Source organism: Equus asinus, chromosome 8 (genome assembly GCF_041296235.1).
Source record: "Equus asinus isolate D_3611 breed Donkey chromosome 8, EquAss-T2T_v2, whole genome shotgun sequence".
NCBI classification, from domain to species: domain Eukaryota; kingdom Metazoa; phylum Chordata; class Mammalia; order Perissodactyla; family Equidae; genus Equus; species Equus asinus.
In genome coordinates, this window is record NC_091797.1 from 30,986,735 (window position 1) to 31,004,946 (window position 18,212).

An 18,212-nucleotide genomic window follows, 5' to 3' on the forward strand; every position below is an offset into this window, starting at 1 on the left:
ATAAGTGATTACTACCTTTACTACATATTTACTTTTACCAGTTAGATTTATACTTTCATATGTTTTCTTGTCACTAATTAGTGCCCTTTGTATCAGCCTAAGTAGTCCTTTTAACATTTCTTAGAAGGCTAGTCTAGTGGTGATGAACTCTGTTAGCTTTTGCTTATTTGGAAAATTCTTTATTCCTCCTTCAATTCTGAATGACAACTTTGCTGGTCAGAGTATTCTTGGTTGACAGCAAATATTTTAAAACTTTTTATTGTGAAATAATTATAGACTCACAGATCTTTGCAAAGACAGTACAGAGAGATCCTGTGTACCCATTCATGTAGTTTCCTTAAATGGCTATATCTTAAGAAACTATAGTACAATATCAAGACCAGGAAACTGGTATTGGTACAATGTGTTTATAGTTGTATACATATGTTTTATCACATTTGTAGATTCGTGTAACTACCACCACAAGTTACTTGCACTTTTTATACTTGATGTCCCTCTCTGTATCCCATGATATGAAGGACCTTGTGTGTTTGTTTTTGAGAAGGAATAGAGGTAGGAGATCACTATGATATGGGGTCATTAAGGGCTTTCTCTGAGCTCAGGTAAATATACTTAATTACAGAATGCAGAAAACACAAGAAAAACTGGGGATGGAAGCAAGAAAAACTTCACGATCCATATGTGACCAAAATTCAACAATATAAATGAAAACCATTACTGTTTTGTAATGCAACTCTCCTCTTCTCTTTTCTTTCTAATTCTTGTCCTTGAAGTTGTATGAAGCAGATGACTTTCACTCCATGTTTCATTGAGAAAAACTTTACAAAGAAATGTGGGCAGAATGTGAGTTCAGATGCACAGGAGGCAGTAAGGGTTGAATACAAAGGTGACCGGGAAAGAAGGACGATGAGGTACTGCACTCAATATTGGGGACTTCTAGGCTTAGGGAAGGGTCTGAGGAAGCCAGCAGGGAAGGCATTTTCTGCAGGGTCACTGAACCAGGAGCAAACCAGATCCTGAGAAAGCATTCTTTTGGTAGAATAAGAGCCAAGTTGGAAAACTTTTCACGCTACGAAGAAGCTAGGATAGAAGGTTCCTCCTTGAGGGTCGCCATCGTCACTTCAGCTCAGGAGCCCTGCAGAAGACAGAGGAGAGTGTTGCTTCCAGACCTCACCCTACAAGCAGCTTCTTTTCCCCTCTCTCAGGGCCTCATGATAAAGCTCTGCAGTCAGGAGAAAAAATTCTTTTGTCACCCTGAGCCAACGCTACTTTAGAGAGCAGGGCATTTATTAAGTGGAGAGAAGAAGCTTTACTGCAAACTGCCTGATCAGAATTCAATGTCATTCCCATTATTTCTTCTCTTGTCTTGTCATCTCTACCATCGGTTCCAGGAGACCCAAACCTATCTCTAAAAGATTAAAGAACATTACCTGTTGGCTGAAGTCCACCATGCCCTGAGAAAGAGAAGAGAACACATAACTTAAAAGATATGGAGGCAAGTCTGCCCCCAAATACAATGTCCCCAGCTGCTGGCTCACTACCTGAGATTTCGCTAACACCACAACACACATGATATGATACCAGGGTGGAGAGGAGAGCAGAAACTGAGTGTATGACCCATGAAGTTTCTGCCACACAAATCCAGTGTAACTTCATCAGCCTTAATGGCTCTTCCTGCATTTGCCCCTGGATCTCAACCCAAGATCTCCATGCATATCGACCCTTTTCTTACTTGTACAGCCATAACCTCTTATGTTTCAACATAGTAACCATGGTCGATTGATTTCTGGGTTTCCAGGAAATTTGAGGTTGATCAGTTACAGAAGGTCTTTATACAGGGTCACTGGTACACAGAGAACTAACTTGAGCAAAGCCATGATTCTTCCCCAAAAGGCCTGTGGGGAGTCTCAGCTGCCGGCAGAGTCCTCACCTTTCTGGTTCCTGCAGTGGATGAACAGCCCTGCCCCAAGGAAGAGCAGCCCCAGCACGAAGCCCCCGACTCCACTCAGCATCTTGCTCTGCGCAGACTCAGACGGGGCCCCTGAGAAAAGAAGCTAGTTTTAGTGATTTTTACCCCAAATCCGACTTTTCTAATTGAGACTCTGGGACTGAGAGCTTTGAGAATGGGAGAAGGCTGCCCTGGAAGAACTGCAATAATTGGCCATTTCTGGAAAAGAGATTCAAAAATCACTCTGGGTAACTGCAAAGTTCAAGCATTAAACTCATTTAAATATCACAAGCTCAACATCTGAAGGAAAAGGAGCCTGGACTAAATGAGGCGGACAAGCTTGTTGAGGGTGACAGAGTTTATAAAAGGTGAGCCAAGATTGGACTTCCCTTCTGTCAGGAAGGTCCCTACATTGTAGAGGATGTGCCTCTTCTCAGATCACAATGAAGAGCTCAGAGCAACAGTGCCAGGAGCACAAGCCCAGCCTGAGGCAGGGGACTGGTACCCAGGGCCAAGGGGGAACCATGAACTATGATATCACAGGAAGGCTCAAAACAGGGATAATCTCTTTTATACATGCCAGGCATAATTGCTTCCCCGGGGGGTATAGGTATTTGTAGAAACTATCAGAAGATATCTATAAACTATCAGAGAATTCTATCACAGGATATCACAGTGCTACCCCCAATATCTTATGCTGAAGGAAAGGAGAACACGGAGTGAATGAAAATATGGTGTAGGGAGAGGACAAACCTGACACTCAGGGATAAGGAAAGTCCCCTCTTTGGTGGGCAAGGAATTTATGGGGTCAGAAAGCTTCTCACTCCATTCCACTGTGACAGGGCTTGTCCGGCTTGGGTGCTCCACTTGGCAGGTGTAGACCTCTCCACTCTGAGGAACTGTCTCAAGCATCACCAGGGTCTGGAAGGTCCAGTCTCCATTACGGATCAGACCTGTGGAGATGACTCCAGCCTCCTCTTCCTGGCCATTCCGGAGCCACCTGACTTCGATGTGGCCTGGATAGAAGCCATTCACAGAGCAGACCAGGAGGTTGTGGTGCTGCCGGGGCTGGGTCTTTGCAGGATACACAGTCACTGTAGGCTCAACTAGGAGAGAGAAGGTGGAGGGAGTAAGTGAGGAGGACAGAGTAGGTCTCCTTGGCTGGCTGCCTTTCTGCCTCTGTCCAAACCCAAGCCTCTCTCAAAGCTGCCATGTGGCTGAACAGGAGCCAGAGTTGTGAGTCCTGAATTTAACGCTTATGGGCCCATTGGATTCAAGAGGTGTTGAGGAAAATTGTGGATTTTTTTCATATCTTGAAATAGTTATTCATTGTTGAAGTATTTACAAAGCTTTGTAAGACCATAGGGTGTATTAATTAAAAGCATGATTTCTGGAGCTCGGCTGCCTGGGTTCAAATCTAGGCTCTTCTTCTCCTTACTGGTTGATCATAGGAAAGTTTTTAAATTCCTCTATGCCTCAGCTGTCTCACCCATAAAGTGGGGGTAATAATGCTAACTTATCTCTTGGGGTTATATGAGGAACAATGGACCTAAAATATATAAAACAATGGCTGGCAGCCTTCAATTTTGTTAGCTATTTACTGTTGTTGTTTATGGTAAATAAAATATGATTCACAGTAGTAGGATAAATTGGGGAACAGTGGTACGATAGATGGAGATAGGGGATGAAATCCTAAGAGGGCACCTCGATGCACTCACAGCTTAGAGCACTACAGAAATGGTTCTATCCTGGGACCAAGCAGCAACAGACAGAGGTGATCTCTAAATCTATGAGTTGAATCCTAAGAAAAACATGAGTCCTGAAGGAGAGGGGAAGAGCAAGGAAAGCCATTCACTTAAAAAGTTATTTTTACACTCAGTTGATCAATCTCTCTTCTTTGCAAAAAAGCCATATCTATTATTAGAATTGTTATAATTTATAATTATCTCTCTTTCTAAACTGACATTTGAGGTCAGGGTAGGATCTGGGACCCATTAATACTGTGCTTAGCATCTGAGACAATCTCTGACACTACCAGGCCCTCAACAAATAAGATTATTTTCAAGAAATGGGAAACTGGGGGGTGCAACATTTTTACAGTACTACAAAACAGAAAATTTAAGATTGATGGTATATCATTAGTAAAAATTTTTCAGCATACTTCATTAAGCAAAAATGTTTAAATTCTTAACATAAAAATAATAATCAAAATATAATATAAACGACAAACTGGAGAAGATGTTGACTCAAATATCTGCAAAGTGTTAATAATCCTACTGCATGGAGAACCCATAAAATCACTGAGAAAACACTAGGACCCTGATATGACAGATAATAGATAATGCTTGGAGCAACAATTACAGCTGGCCAATAAATGTGTGAAAACATATAACCTTATAAATAAAAGAATAACCTTATAAATAAAAGAAATATAAATTTAAAAAAGATATAAATTTCCAACTGAGTGGCAATATTAAAAAAAATCTAACAAAGTGGAATGTGAAGTAAATTGTGCTACAATTATACAAAGGAACAACCTGTAACTACTTAAATACTATTAGCATTATAAAAATAGTCACATCAGTATGTTAAGTAAAATTATTATTCAAAAAGCTATTTTCACCATCATTTCAACTACGCAAATATATACACACTAAAAAAAAGTGGCAGGAAATTGAGACCTAAAAGAAGCCTCAGAAAGGTCAGAGGTGCCTGGGAGTTTCCTCCTCCCACCCGGTCCGTCCATATTAGTCTCTCCCACAGATTTCACTGTCGTTGAAATGCTTATGCACACCAACACTTACTTTAGGAGTTTCAGGATGAGGAAGAGTGTGTGCCAAGATCAGTCTGTGAGTAACCCTTCACATTCTCCCAAACCTTTTACAGTCCTGCTCTCTCCTCCCCTGACCTTCACCCCAACCACGGACACCACCTTCAGTTTCCCTCCCTCCATGCCTGGCCTCTCACCCCAACCAACATTTCCCCCCTCTCCAGCCCCCTGCGCTGCCGCTGCCCGCCCCCACAGCCACCCTCCTGCACCCACCACCTCACACCTGCCCCCTTTCTCCCTTCTCTCAGACCCCAGGCCCACTCCCCCCACCACACACACACATTCTCTCTGTCCCACCTCAGCTCACAGTACACCCCTCACACACACACGCTGTCCCCCCACAATCACACACTGACAAACCACACACCCTCTCCACAACCCGCTCTCACACGGTCCCTTGTAACTTGTACTCGCTCACAGTCCTACACACTCACCGGGACTGAGTCTCTCCGTCTCTGTCTCTGTCTCGGTTTCTCTCTCTCTGTCTCTCTCTTTCTCTCTCTCTCTCTCTCACACACACACACTCCCCCGCGCTCACCTCGCCGCGGCACCAGGAAGCTCTCGCTGACGCCGTAGTTGTGTCTGCAGTACGTGTCCACCTCCGCCCGCTTCTGCTCCAGGAAGTCCTTCTGCCCGTTCCAGTACTCGGCGCTCCGCCGCCCCAGCTCGGTCAGCGCCCGGTACTCGCCCACGTCGCTGTCGAAGCGCACGTACTCCTTCCCGTTATAGAAGAGTCTGTGCAAGTATAGCACCCGCTGAGTCCCGTTGGAGAAATGACACTCGAAGGTACTATACTCCAGGAAATGTGCTATGGGGACAGGAAGGATCCGGTCACCCGGGCGGGTTCCCGAGAAGAGATGGATGGCGACGCCCACCAGTGAGGAGCGTCCAGGCGCGCGAGGGGGCACTAAGGCACCCCTGACTGGCTCCACAGGCACCACGCACGAACTACCAGCACTGCACAGGGTCATCTTTCATCTGCCCGCGGAGGAGGGAGACCTGGCCGGGCGGGGAAAATCTCTCTGGTCCGGAGCCATTCAGGATCCACTGGGCTTCCGTGCTTGGCTGCAGACCTCTAAACAGCAGCTGGAGCTGGACAAGGATTTGTCTCCACCACCACCGGACGCCTCCACCTGAAAGACGCTCACCGCTCCCTCCTCTCATCCCACAGCTCTTCAGCTGTTCCTTAAACTCTTCCCACCTCATTCGCTCTGTAAATACTTTATTAGTGCTGTCCCCTGGAAATCCAAAGAAGGGAAAAACAGACATCTTCCCTCCACTCGTGAAGCTTAAAATTTAGTGAAAATGATGGACAAAACTCAACCGCGCAAGAATTTTTATGGAGTGAGAAATGTCAAAACAAAGGTGTGGAGTTTTAGGACAGAAAATAACAGGATGATCTCAATTACCTCAGGGCGCCAGAGAAGTGGTCTCTGAGAGTAACATTTAAGATGTGACAGGAAAAGTTAAGGTGATGTGAGCTAGAGAAGAGGGGGTGTGTGTATATGTTTGGGGAAAAGGGAGGCACATTTCAGGTAAAGGTAACACCACGTGGAGAAGCTTGAAAGAATTGATGAATTTCCTCAAGAAACCAGAAGAAACCAGTTCACTGAAGCAGAGACAGTGAGAGGAAGGAAGGTAAAAGGCTAGCCTGGAGAAATCAAGTGGAGCGGAGGACTTACAAGCCTTGTAGGTGATGTTAGGATTTTGAATTTATACCAACTGTAGTGGGAAACTCCTGAAGAGTTTTAAAGAGATTAAAACCATAATCTCAATACAGATCTACACTCCTTTTTCTGCTTTTCTAAATCCAGATAGCTCAGGAAACCAGATTTTTAAAAAAATTTGGTGTCAGAACTCATTTGGAGTCTCTGACCTGATGAGGTATGGGGTCAAATGTGTCTCTCAGCTCTTATTGGTTGTACGTGCTTCTGTAGCTTCAATGTGCTGACATGCACATATGTATAAATATCCACATACATATCATATAAATGCACACATTTTTGAGGTTTTTGTCTTTACATTTAATTGAACTGTGAAAATGTCAAAAAAGAGTTAAAGAATAACCCTGGGGTTAAAAGTGAGATGAACGAATGGAAGCTTCTGATAGCATCAGTAGTATGGAAAGCAGAATTACTTCAGAAATTTGAGGCACTTTACTGAAAAATATTTGCAGCGGTCACCACTATTTGTGATTTAAAAAGGCAAGTTGTTGAAAGTTAACAGAGATGTCATAACCAAGAAATCTTGAACATTTTCATGAAATTTTGAAAAACATTGCAAAAGGCGAAAAATAAAAACGAAGATCTTGAGCTTGCCTTGATTGAATGGATTCAACAAGAAGTGATGGATGTGTGCAACTGTCTAGTTTTTTTGGTAATGAAAGAAGCTAAAAGAAACCATGAAGAACTGAATTGGAGGGTGTGTGCTTAAAGCATGAGTGTAGAATTTTTAGAAGAAGCACAGCATAAAGTAGAGTTTCCAACCTCGGCACTGTAACATTTTGGACCAGATGATTCTTTGTGGTTGGGGGTGGTGAGGGCTGTTTTGTAAATAGTAAGCTGTCTACCAGCATTCCTGGCCTCCACCCACAAGTTGTCACCAGAAACTCCCAGTGTGACAACCAAAAAGGGCTCCAGATATTGCCAAATGTTCTGGGGTGAGAAGGAGCAGGGAGGAGGGTGGTGAGCTGTCTCTGGCCGGAACCACTGGTGTAAACCACCTGAAAAAACTGTGGTGAAGAAGCCACTGCTAATAATGGGGCAGCTGAGAATTAAACTGACAAATTTGCCAATATTACCTCTGTTGAAAATCTAGGTCCTACGTTAAAGTTATGCTTTTTAGGAATCTGGTCCCAATGCAGAGCTGTTTTTCCAACAAAATAAATTTTTTCATGACCACAGTTTACTAATTTCTTTGCGTTGCCAATCAGTCACTCTGATACTGCAATTTATAGTAAGAAATATGTATTTGGTCTTTGTCCCCTTTTCTGGCACAGAGCTACTAAAACTTAGGGAATTTATAAGTGATGAGAGCGATAAAGGTGTCTTTTGTTATGTTAATGAGATAACTTATGGATTCCACCTTGGGATGGGGCCTGGGTGCCAGGAGATTCAACCATGCGATTGGAGGGTTGGAAATTTCAGTATCACCTTCTTGACCTCCAGGGAGGGGAGAGGATTGGAGATTGAGTTCAATCACCAATGGCCAATGATTCGATCAATCATGTCTATGTATTGAAACCCTCATGAAAGCCCAAAAAGACGGGTTTCAGAGGGGTTCTTGGTTCATGAACATGTGAAGATTTGTGGGAGAATGCTGCACTTAGAGAGCATGGAAGCTCTGTACCCCTTCCCCATACCTTGTCTTGTACATCTCTTCCATCTAGCTGTTCCTGAGTTATATCCTTTTATAATAAACCAGTAATCTAGTAAGTAAAATGTTTTTCTGAGGTCTGTGAACCGCTCTAGCAAATTAATCAAACCCAAGGAGGGGGTCACGGGAACGTCCATTCTATAGCCCTTTGGTCAGAAGCACAGGTGACAACTTGAACTTACCATGGGCATCTGAAGTGGGAGGGGGCTGTCGTGTAGGACTGAGTCCTTAACCTGTGGGATCTGATGCTATCTCCATGTAGCTAGTGTCAGAATTGAGTTGAATTGTAGGACACCCAGCTGGCGTGGGATAATTGCTTGGTGGTGTGGAAAAACTCCCTACACATTGGAATTGGTACCAGAACACTTTAGCCACCAAGTTATATAATTTATCCTTCACATCATCTTCTTTCATAGTTTCTCTGTAGCTGGTCCACTACTTATCTATGGTACTATAGTATAGCCACAACCTATTATGTCTGTTCAATGTCCCAACTAATTCATTTTCTAACTTTCAGTCTCCTACTCCCAATAATACCAGTAGGCATCAAATTACCAGCCGTGGCCAGATGTAGAACTCTCATTTCTGTAGTCAATCTCCTCAGAAGGGGAAAAGCTGCGAAAGAGATGACATTGTCATATAGACAGTTTGCAAAAAATTAGCAGGTCCCCAGACCTTGAGTAGAGATCTTAACAAAGCTCCTTTTGCCCCGTAGAAATGATGGAAGACAGGAGTGCACTCTGGATCATACCAGATTTGTCTCACTATTCAGAAATTCTCTACCTTCTTGACTCATGAGAAAGTCAAAAAATAAAAATGTGTGAAGTTTTTGCTCACTGTAGCTTGTATGGTTAGCACTGTTAATTCATGCTCGTGTCCCCAACTTAAGGTTACTAGATTTAGCACATAAAACTACAGGATGCCCAGTTAAATTTGGATTTCAGATAAATTATTATTGTTGTTTATCTGAAACTCAGATTTATATGTTAATCCTGAATTTTGTTTGGCAACCCTAGCCCAACTGGCTAACAAAATCTCAGAAGGAGTGTGTTTAATGCTTCTTTGTATTCTTCAACACATGATCATGATGGCCTGCGGATAGTATGAATCCATGTGGGACTTTAAAAATAATAAATTCAAAATGAATCTAAATTTCTCCTACATATTGGAAGTAGCAGGCCTTACATCACTCTCCTACCCAAAGACACAAACTGGCACACACGTCGTCAGAAATTTTATCAATTTTACCCAATTGAGCCATTATTCACTAATGGTGATTAGAAGCCCAAGCTCTAGGATCAGGAAGCCTGAATTTGAAGTCAAACTCTTCCAATGGGTCAGTTTTCAACAGCCTTTTTCTTTATCTCTAAAATGAATTTAATAATTGCACATTCCTCACAGGATTATTATTAATTGTGAAATTAAATAGTGACTCTTCCTAGTGCTGATGACATAATAAGTACTTAATAAATACATTACCATTTGAATTTTTATAAATCCTATGAATGCAACCTCATAAGGTCTTTCTATTCCTTAACTTCCTAAAGCAAATAATACCTTCATCATGATTTGGCAATTGTCTTCTATTAATTTTATCACTAATTACCATTTTGAGCACATAAGTGCAGAAACATTGGTTTACGTGTAACAATGGAGTATACATGAACCTAATAAAAAAGGAATATGTTGACGTGGAAGAGAGGGACTTTGTATATACTCAGATTTAGACTACATAATCTGTGTTCTAGTACTAACTATGTGACATTGTGTTACTGAAACTCTTTGAATTTTACATTCCATATATATATTTTCATTGCTACAGATATGATAAGATAGCTATGAAAATTACATACCAAAATTTATAAGCCTGGTACATAGTAACTGCAAAATGTTATGATGCTCCATGCTGATAGTGACCAGACTTGTTTTGTTCATCACTCCATCCTTATCACCTAGGGTAATAACTGGTGTTTTCTAGGTTACTAATAAATATTGGATATATGAATTAATGGCTTTTTGCACATCCATCACATCTGCCTACAAAGCACCGTGGTGCTGCCTTGCTAATGACTGAACATCTCTGGTTCTCAAGTTCTCCAAGCTTGTCTTCAGGCTCCTTTATTGTTATATTTTAGGTCCTGCTGACTCCTTGATCCCAGCACAGTCTTTCTCTGGGGTTGGCTACCCAGAAGAGTCATCTCCTTCACTTCTTCAGCTCCCATTTTCTCTTCTAACTGTCAAATCTAGTTTCTATTTTGTATACTGCGCTGACTGTAAATGTCAGGTCCACCAGACCCAGTGTTCATTTCTCTATCATGTTCTCTCTTCAACCATCTCTTAGTGGTACTCACCATAACCGACCAAGCCACCTCCTGGAAAAGAATCTACTTGCCTTCATTTCCATGCATCACATTCTCTTGATTTTCATCGATATCACTCTACCTCCATCTCATTCCCCTTTGCTGACTTATTGGCCCTTGGCTCTCTGGGCATGGCCCTTGCCATCTTCTTGTCTTCTACATACCACATTCTTTCTATGTAGCCTCCTCTGTTTTCCTGGAATTTAACACAGTACGTGTGTCAGTGACACCAACATGTATACCTCTAGCTCTGGGTCCCCTGAACTCCAGTCTCATATATTCAACTGACACCTTAGACCTCCACATAAAAGTCAACGATTATTTCAAACTTAAGCAAAGCCTTTACTCCTAACCACCCACTTCAAATTATTTCCACACACAGTCTTCCCTATCATAAACAGTACCACCATCCGCCTAGTTACTGTGAAAGACGAAATCCTTAGTAATAAGCTCAATTTTTCTATCCCCCAACCCCTAACTTTAATTCATTAACAAGTCATACAAGACTCCATACCAAATCTGTTCACTTTATCTTGACCACTGTCTTTGTCACTACCACACTAAAGGAAGCCACAGCATGTCTGCCGTGGAGAATTCTGCCCTGCTCCTAAATGGTCTCCCTGGCTCTACTTTCGAATCTCTACAATGCAATCTCCATATGGTAGCTAGGATTATTTTTAAGAAATAAATATAAATTGACTTTCTTTGTAACCCTTCAGTAGCTTCACATTTCTCTTTAAATAAAATTCAAATTTCTTACCCTGGTCATCAGGGCCTAATATGATCTGGCCCCTGACTTCTCAAACCTCATCGTCTGCCACTTCCCAACTTGCTCACTCTGCTTCAGCTACTCTAGCCTTCTCTCTGTCCCTCAAACACAGCAAACATCTTCCCACACTTCAGCCTTTCCCCTGTTCCCTCCCCCTGGAACACTTGTCCCTTAGATCCTTCACGTGACTGGCTTCTTCTCACCATTCATGTCTCATCTAAATATCACTTTCTCAGGGAGAGCTCCCCGGCCACTTGAACTGAAGTCAGGTGAATCCATTCTGTCTGTTCCATAACTCTGATGTGTTTTTATTCAGAGCACTTATTTCTTTCTGAATTTTTTTTCTTTGTTAAATGCTTATGGGGGTGCCTTTCTTCCCTGTCAGTAGGTAAGTTCCATAGTAATAGAGGACTTTTCCATCTTGTTCAAGTAGAATTCTCTGAGCCTAGAACATAGCCTGGTATATAATTGTTCCTCAGAAAAATGTTTGTGGCTAAATGAATAAACTTGGGCTTCTGGAAATTGATCATTGTGGGGATCCTGGAAAGCAAGAATGGGCTCATGTTCCAACACTTTTATTCTGATGACACATTATATCCCTCCGCTTCCTGTGAGAAGTTCAGACAAATTTCCTATTTTCCATCTACCAGTTGGAGGAACATTCAAAGGTAAGGAACAGGTGATTTTAAAAAAGAGGAAAATTTTCATTAAGTATCATCTTTTTCGGTGGGTCTGTTACAGTGCTGAGGGTCTGTGTAAACTTTGGGGATTTTCAATAATGGTGATGACATGGCTGGGCAATAACAGGGAAGCACTGTAAGTAGAGGTAGACAAACATGGTTAGTTAAGGCAGACAGGAGGCATGATAAATGAACCTATGACATTTGGGGCTAAGACTCCAGGAGGGCAATGAGTTCTCTTGACTTGTTTACTGACTTTCAGCCCTATGGGATATAAATAAGTTTTGTACTCTCTCTGTAATTCTGTTCAGTTGTATGCTTTGAACCATATGAAATTGCTGATATTTGAGTATTTTTGGCCTACGAAAATAGAATTTCATATAATTTATTCTGTACTAGTTGAATCCTTTCTTGTGGACTCAGCCCAGAGAAAGGGGAAATGTAGGAGAAACTGATAGTATAGAAAAGTTCAAAATAGATTTATAATGAACACTAACCCATGCCAGTTTTCCAGAAGATGACTCGAGTTCTTTAAGGCATCAAAGAACACCCCACAGATGCTCCTTACTATAGAGTAATTCTAAGTTCTAAGAATCCTTGCTTCAGCTCCAGGGTTCTTTCCATGGGAGAAATAGAGAGCACTAATCCCAACTTCTGTCAGAGACCCTCCCAGACAGGGATACAGGCCTTATAAACATTGGGGTTCAGGGAGAAAGAAAAGAAGGTAATGGGGGAAGCTCTTGATGCATCCTCACCTATTAGGGAGAGGCACCAACATCAGAGATCCTGTTGAGGATATGGCACAGGATCTTCCAGGAGAGATCTTTTTGATTCTTTTTGACTCCTCATAAAATTTTCAGAGAAACTTTCCCTTTTTCTGGCATAACTCAACATAAAAAAGAGGGTTACTGGATGAGAGTTATTTTGAAATTGTTACTTCTAATTCTTCTCAGGATCCTGAGGGAATGGGATGCAAGGCTGGAGAGATCTTATTGGAGGAGAGAGGAGAAGAAATAGCCTATTCATAGAGGCTCCTCATGCAGCTCTCATAGAGAGGACAAGCATCCAGGCCCCTTTTGTTGTGGAAAGATTGGGGAGCCATATGATAAAGATGGGTGGTCACTGAAGAAAATGACACAATTTTCTCAGGGAAATGGCCTGGACGCAGTGACAAAGTTAACTCCCTTCCTCCCCCTACCCCAGAACAGCTCACTACCCAAGGTGTGCACTAACGTTGGGTGTTCCTGGCCCAACCAAGGGGAGGGTTTAGTACCATCAGCATCACTGTCAGAGCTGCCATCCAGGAGCCTCCAGGGAACCACAGACACACCATGCTGGAGAACAGGAGAGACAGGGTGCAAAAGGCAAGTCTCATCCAATGAGGACTAAGACTCTCTTCCACCCACATCCCCAAATAGTATCAACCAGGGACCTCATTTTTTTGTTCCTGGATTGGATAATCTCAGTGTTGAGAACCAATCAGCATCAGAAATGAACAGCATCATCGGTTGCTGGTCAGAGACTCAGTTTGAGGGTCGTCTTCTGAAAGTTAGATTTCATTTGTTAGAAACATTGTTTTAATTTGCTACTTTAAAGGTTTGATCCAGTTGGATCTGTCTACGAAAATAATCCATATCCAATCTATAAATGAAAATTTGGGTGAGTTTATTCTGAGCTTAAATCTGAGGATTATAACCCAGGAGAGTCTTTCCACAAAGGAACAGAGCACTCCAAAGAAGTGGGGGTATCAAGGGTGGTTATATACCCTCAAAGAGGATGTTTCACATAGGATTGAAAGGTCCCTTTTACAATAGTCCCGAGACTGCTCTGTCGGCACAGCGATTGATGGAAACAGCAGGTAGATCTTCTGTCTCTGTGAACATAGCAGGGTGGCAGTCTGTTGTCTCCAGCTGGGTGGTCACAGGTGAGCTGGGAGGTGAGTGCAGCAATCAGTTCCTAGCCTAAGGAAAAATGCTTATCCCTAAGGAAATGCTAATGTGGGGGGAAGTTGCACCTTTATCTCAAGGGCCTTTGTTCTGGCCATAGGAAATGTCTAAGCAGATATGCAATGCGTGCTCAATAGCCACAGTCAGGCCCTTTTGAAAAAAAAAGTCAGGCCGAATTAGGTTTATACCAAATGGCTTCCTCATATACTCCAATATATCCTGTTGCTTGCCATTTTTATTTGTCAGATCTGAAAAATTTTACTTGGGCCCCTATTGTGTGCCAGCTCTGTGATGGACAGTGATGTGTACATAAACTGAGTGCCTTTTTGGGGCATTTATTGCTCTCACTTGAAGACAGAGCTATTTTGATGAATAAATGTTTGTGTGTCTAGGAGTTGAAGGGGTGGAGGGAAGATGATTGCAAGTTGGGAGACCTTTGATCTAGTCCTTATTGCACCATAACTTCGTGTTGTAGATTTTGGAAAATTACTTAATCTGTCACAGTTGAAATGAAAGCACTGTGATCTTTCGGGTATTTCAATACTGAAAAATGCTGTGATTCTTTTGGTGGCTCAAGGAGCAGCATACCCCTGGTAATTGGTCACATGACAGAATTATAGCTGTTAATTGGAGAGTATAATCTGTACCTTCTTACAGTTAGGGATGCCTCTGATAACCTAAAGAAAATTGAAAGTTAGTCAATAATTTAATCTGAGTGAAAAGGTTTTCAAAGTTTGTCTCCTGATGCTGTCACTGAGTTTAGTGGCACCTCCAGAATACGCATAGAGAAAGAGGATAGAGGAGGCCATCTACGTGGAAAGTACTTTTGTGCAGCACTTGAAAGGATCTTTGTATAGCACTTAACCTAACAATGAGATAAGGCCAACTGTCCAAATCAAAGTACGCTGGGGGCTGAGAGATCCACAAAGGACTCAAAGTCAGCCTTTGGCAGAGCTCTGCTTTAGGATAGTTAATGTTTTATGTGAAAAAGTGTTAAGTTTCTTACTCCTGGCCCCGTTATGATTTCCTCATTTTCTTGTCAGTGTCAGTTTATAATTCACCTTCTCTTGTTTTATCCTAAGGAAAGATATAAGAAACTTTGCTAATGAATACATTATAGAATGTTCAGGAAATAGAACACTATGGAAAAACTATGACTTACATCCTTTGATGTAATCATATAATTTATGATTAGAAATTTTTTGATGTAAACATGTAATTCTACTTATAGATATATATAAATACATATATATAAAAGCATATAAATGTTTGGAGATATATATAAACATAATTCTACTTATAGATATTTATTACATATTATTTTAATAACAATGTATATCTCAGATTCAGAATGGACTTTAAAGGACAACTCTGTATCCAAAGTTTTGCATTAATTCACACTCCACCATAGTTTTGTTATGTAGTTATTCTTTATGTGACTTAATATTTCTAGTGACAGAGTACTTACCATACTGCAATAAAAATGACTAAAACTTGTTGAGCAATTTTTTAAAAATTATTTTATTGAGGTCATATTGGTTTATAATATTGTCTAATTTCAGGTGTACCTTCTTAAATATTGGCTTCTGTATAGACTGCATTGTGCTCACCACGAATAGTCTAGGTTTTATCTGTCACCCTACATATGTGCCCCTTTGCCTCTTTCACCCTCCCCACCCTGACCCCCTTCCCCTCTGGTAACCATGAATCTGTTCTCTTTATCCATATGTTCGTTGATCTTCCACATATGAGTGAAATCATACAGTGTTTGCCTTTGTCTGTCTGGCTTATTTTGCTTAATATCATACCCTCAAGTTCCAACCATATTGTTTCAAATGGGATAATACTCTTTTTTATGGCTGAGCAGTATTCCATTGTATATACATACCACATCTTCTTTATCCGCTCCTCTGTTGGTGGACACTTGGGTTACTTCCACATCTTGGCTATTGTGAATAATGCTTCAGTGAACATAGGGCTGCATAGAACTCTTTGTATTGTTGATTTCATGTTCTTTGGATAAATACCAAATAGTGGGATAGCTGGATAGTATGGTATTTCTTTTTAAATCTTTTGAGAAATCTCCATACTGTTTTCCATAGTGCCTGCACCATTTTGCATTTCCACCAGCAGTGTATGAGGGTTCCCTTTTCTCCTCATCCTCTCCAACATTCATTATTTCTCGTCTTGTTAATTATAGCCATACTGACGGGTGTGAGGTGGTATCTCATTGTAGTTTTGATTTATACTTCCTTAATAATTAGTGATGTTGAAGATCTTTTCATATGCCTGTTGGCCATCTGTATATCTTCTTTGGAAAAATGTCTGTTCATATCCTCTGCCCATTTTTTGATCAAGCGATTTTTTATTGTTGTTGAGATGTATGAGTTCTTTATATATTTTGGAAATTAACCTCTTGTTTGATACATGTTTGCAAATATCTTCCCCCAGTTTATGGGTTGTCTTTTTGTTTTGTTCCTGGCTGCCTTTGCCCTGCAGAAGCTTTTTGGTCTGATGTAGTTTCACTTGTTCATCTTTTCTTTTGTTTCCCTTCCTTGAATAGACATAGTATTTGAAAAGATGCTGCTAAGACTGAAGTCAAAGACTGTACTGCCTCTATTTTCTTCTAGGAGTTTTATGGTTTCAGGTCTCACTTTCAAGTCTTTAATCCATTTTGAATTAATTTCTGTGTATGGTGTAAGATAATGTCTACTTCCATTCTTTTGCATGTGGCTGTCCAGTTTTCCAAACACCATTTATTGAAGAGAATTTCCTTTCTCCATTGTATGTTCTTGGCTCCTTTGTTGAAGATTAGCTGTCCATAGATGTGTGGTCTTATTTCTGGGCTTTCAATTCTGCTCCATTGATCTGTGTTGTCTGTTGTTTTTGTCTTTTGTTTTTGCCAGTACTATGCTGTTTGGATTACTATAGCTTTGTAGTATATTTTGCAGCCAGGAATTGTGATGCCTCCAGCTTTGTTCTTTTTTCTCGGGATTGCTTTGGCTACTCAGTGTTTTTTATTGTTCCACATAAGTTTTAGGATTCTTTGTTCTATTTCTGTGTGAAGAATGTCATTGGGATTATGATTGGGATTGTATTGGATCTGTAGATTGCTTAGGTAATATAGACATTTTAACTATATTTGTTCTTCCAACCCATAAACATGGAGTATCTTTCCATTTCTTTATGTCTTCAGTTTCTTTCAATAATGTCCTATAGTTTTCAGTGTATAGGTTTCTCACCTCCTTGGTTGAATTTATTCCTAGATATTTTATTCTTTTTGTTGTGATTGTAAATGGGATTGTATTTGTGACTTCTCTGCCTGCAAATTCGTTATTAGTGTATAGAAATGCAACTGATTTTTGTAGGTTGATTTTGTACCTTGCAATTTTTCTGTAGTTATTGATTAGTTCTAATAGTTTTCTGGTTGATTCTTTGGGGTTTTATGAGAGTTTGCACCCTTGTCCTATTCCTGTTCTTAGAGGGATGGCTTTCAATTTTTCACTGTCAAGTATGATGTTGGCTGTGGGTTTGTTATATATGGCCTCTATGATGTTGAGATACTTTCCATCTATACCTGTTTTATTGAGAGTTTTTTTAATCATGATTGGATGTTGGATCTTGTCAAATGCTTTCTGTGCAACTATTGAGATGATCATGTGATTTTTATTCCTCATTTTGTTAATGTGGTGTATCACATTGATTGATTTGTGGATGGTGAGCCAGCCCTGCATCCCTGGTATAAATCCCAATTGATCACGGTGTCTTATCCTTTTAATGTATTGCTGTATTCTATTTGCAATATTTTCTTTAGTTTTTTTTGCGTCTATATTCATCAGCAATGTTGGCCTGTAATTCTCCTTTTTTGTGTTGTTCTTCTCTGGTTTTGGTATCAGGGCAATGTTGAGCCTCGTGGAATGTGTTAGGAAGTGTTCTATCTTCTTCAATTTTTCCAAATAGTTTGAGAAGGATAGGTATTAACTCTTCTTTGAAGGTTTAGTAGAATTCTCCAGAGAAGTCATCTGGTCCTGGACTTTTGTTTTTTGGGAGGTTTTTCTTTATTTGTGATTGGTCTATTCAGATTTTCTATTTCTTCTTGATTCAGTTTTCAGAGGTTGTATGAATCTAAGAATTTATCCATTTCTTCTAGGATTTCCAATTTGTTGGCATATAGTTTTTCATGGTATTCTCTTATAATCCTTTGTATTTCTGTGGTGTTGGCTCTAATTTCTCCTCTTTCATTTTTAATTTTATTTATTTGAGTCTTCTTTCTTTCTTAGTGAGTCTGGCTAAGAGTCTATCAA

At 40.7% G+C, this 18,212-nt stretch overlaps 1 protein-coding gene across 8 annotated transcripts; it reads right to left on the reverse strand.

The window, feature by feature from the left end:
- Positions 1 to 242: 242 nt before the first annotated feature.
- On the reverse strand, positions 243 to 13,355 carry LOC106834617 (DLA class II histocompatibility antigen, DR-1 beta chain). Of its 8 annotated transcripts, XM_070515142.1 has the most exons (8): positions 13,196 to 13,332; positions 10,546 to 10,709; positions 8,709 to 8,768; positions 5,317 to 5,586; positions 2,773 to 3,054; positions 1,931 to 2,041; positions 1,431 to 1,454; positions 243 to 1,135 (listed from the first exon to the last, which is right to left on the reverse strand). In XM_070515142.1, exons 2-8 carry the CDS (start codon positions 10,559 to 10,561, stop codon positions 1,122 to 1,124), a joined length of 777 nt encoding a protein of 258 aa, XP_070371243.1. In that variant the 5' UTR covers positions 10,562 to 10,709; positions 13,196 to 13,332; the 3' UTR covers positions 243 to 1,121. The 8 variants fall into 8 exon arrangements, 4 of the variants coding, with proteins under 4 accessions (XP_070371243.1, XP_070371241.1, XP_014701858.3 ...); XM_070515140.1 differs by having other exon boundaries at positions 5,317 to 8,768; XR_001398881.3 differs by lacking the exons at positions 8,709 to 8,768; positions 10,546 to 10,709 and having other exon boundaries at positions 2,702 to 3,054; positions 13,196 to 13,354.
- Between the last annotated feature and the right edge of the window lie 4,857 nt (positions 13,356 to 18,212).

Coding starts and splice junctions, on each gene's coding strand:
- LOC106834617 (XM_070515140.1), bottom strand. CDS start 5,749: ATGACCCTGTGCAGTGCTGGTAGTTCGTGCGTGGTGCCTGTGGAGCCA. Junction 3,055..5,316: donor CTTCCTGGTGCCGCGGCGAG/GTGAGCGCGGGG, acceptor TCTCTCTCCTAG/TTGAGCCTACAGTGACTGTG. Junction 1,455..1,930: donor CCACTGCAGGAACCAGAAAG/GTGAGGACTCTG, acceptor TCTCTTTCTCAG/GGCATGGTGGACTTCAGCCA.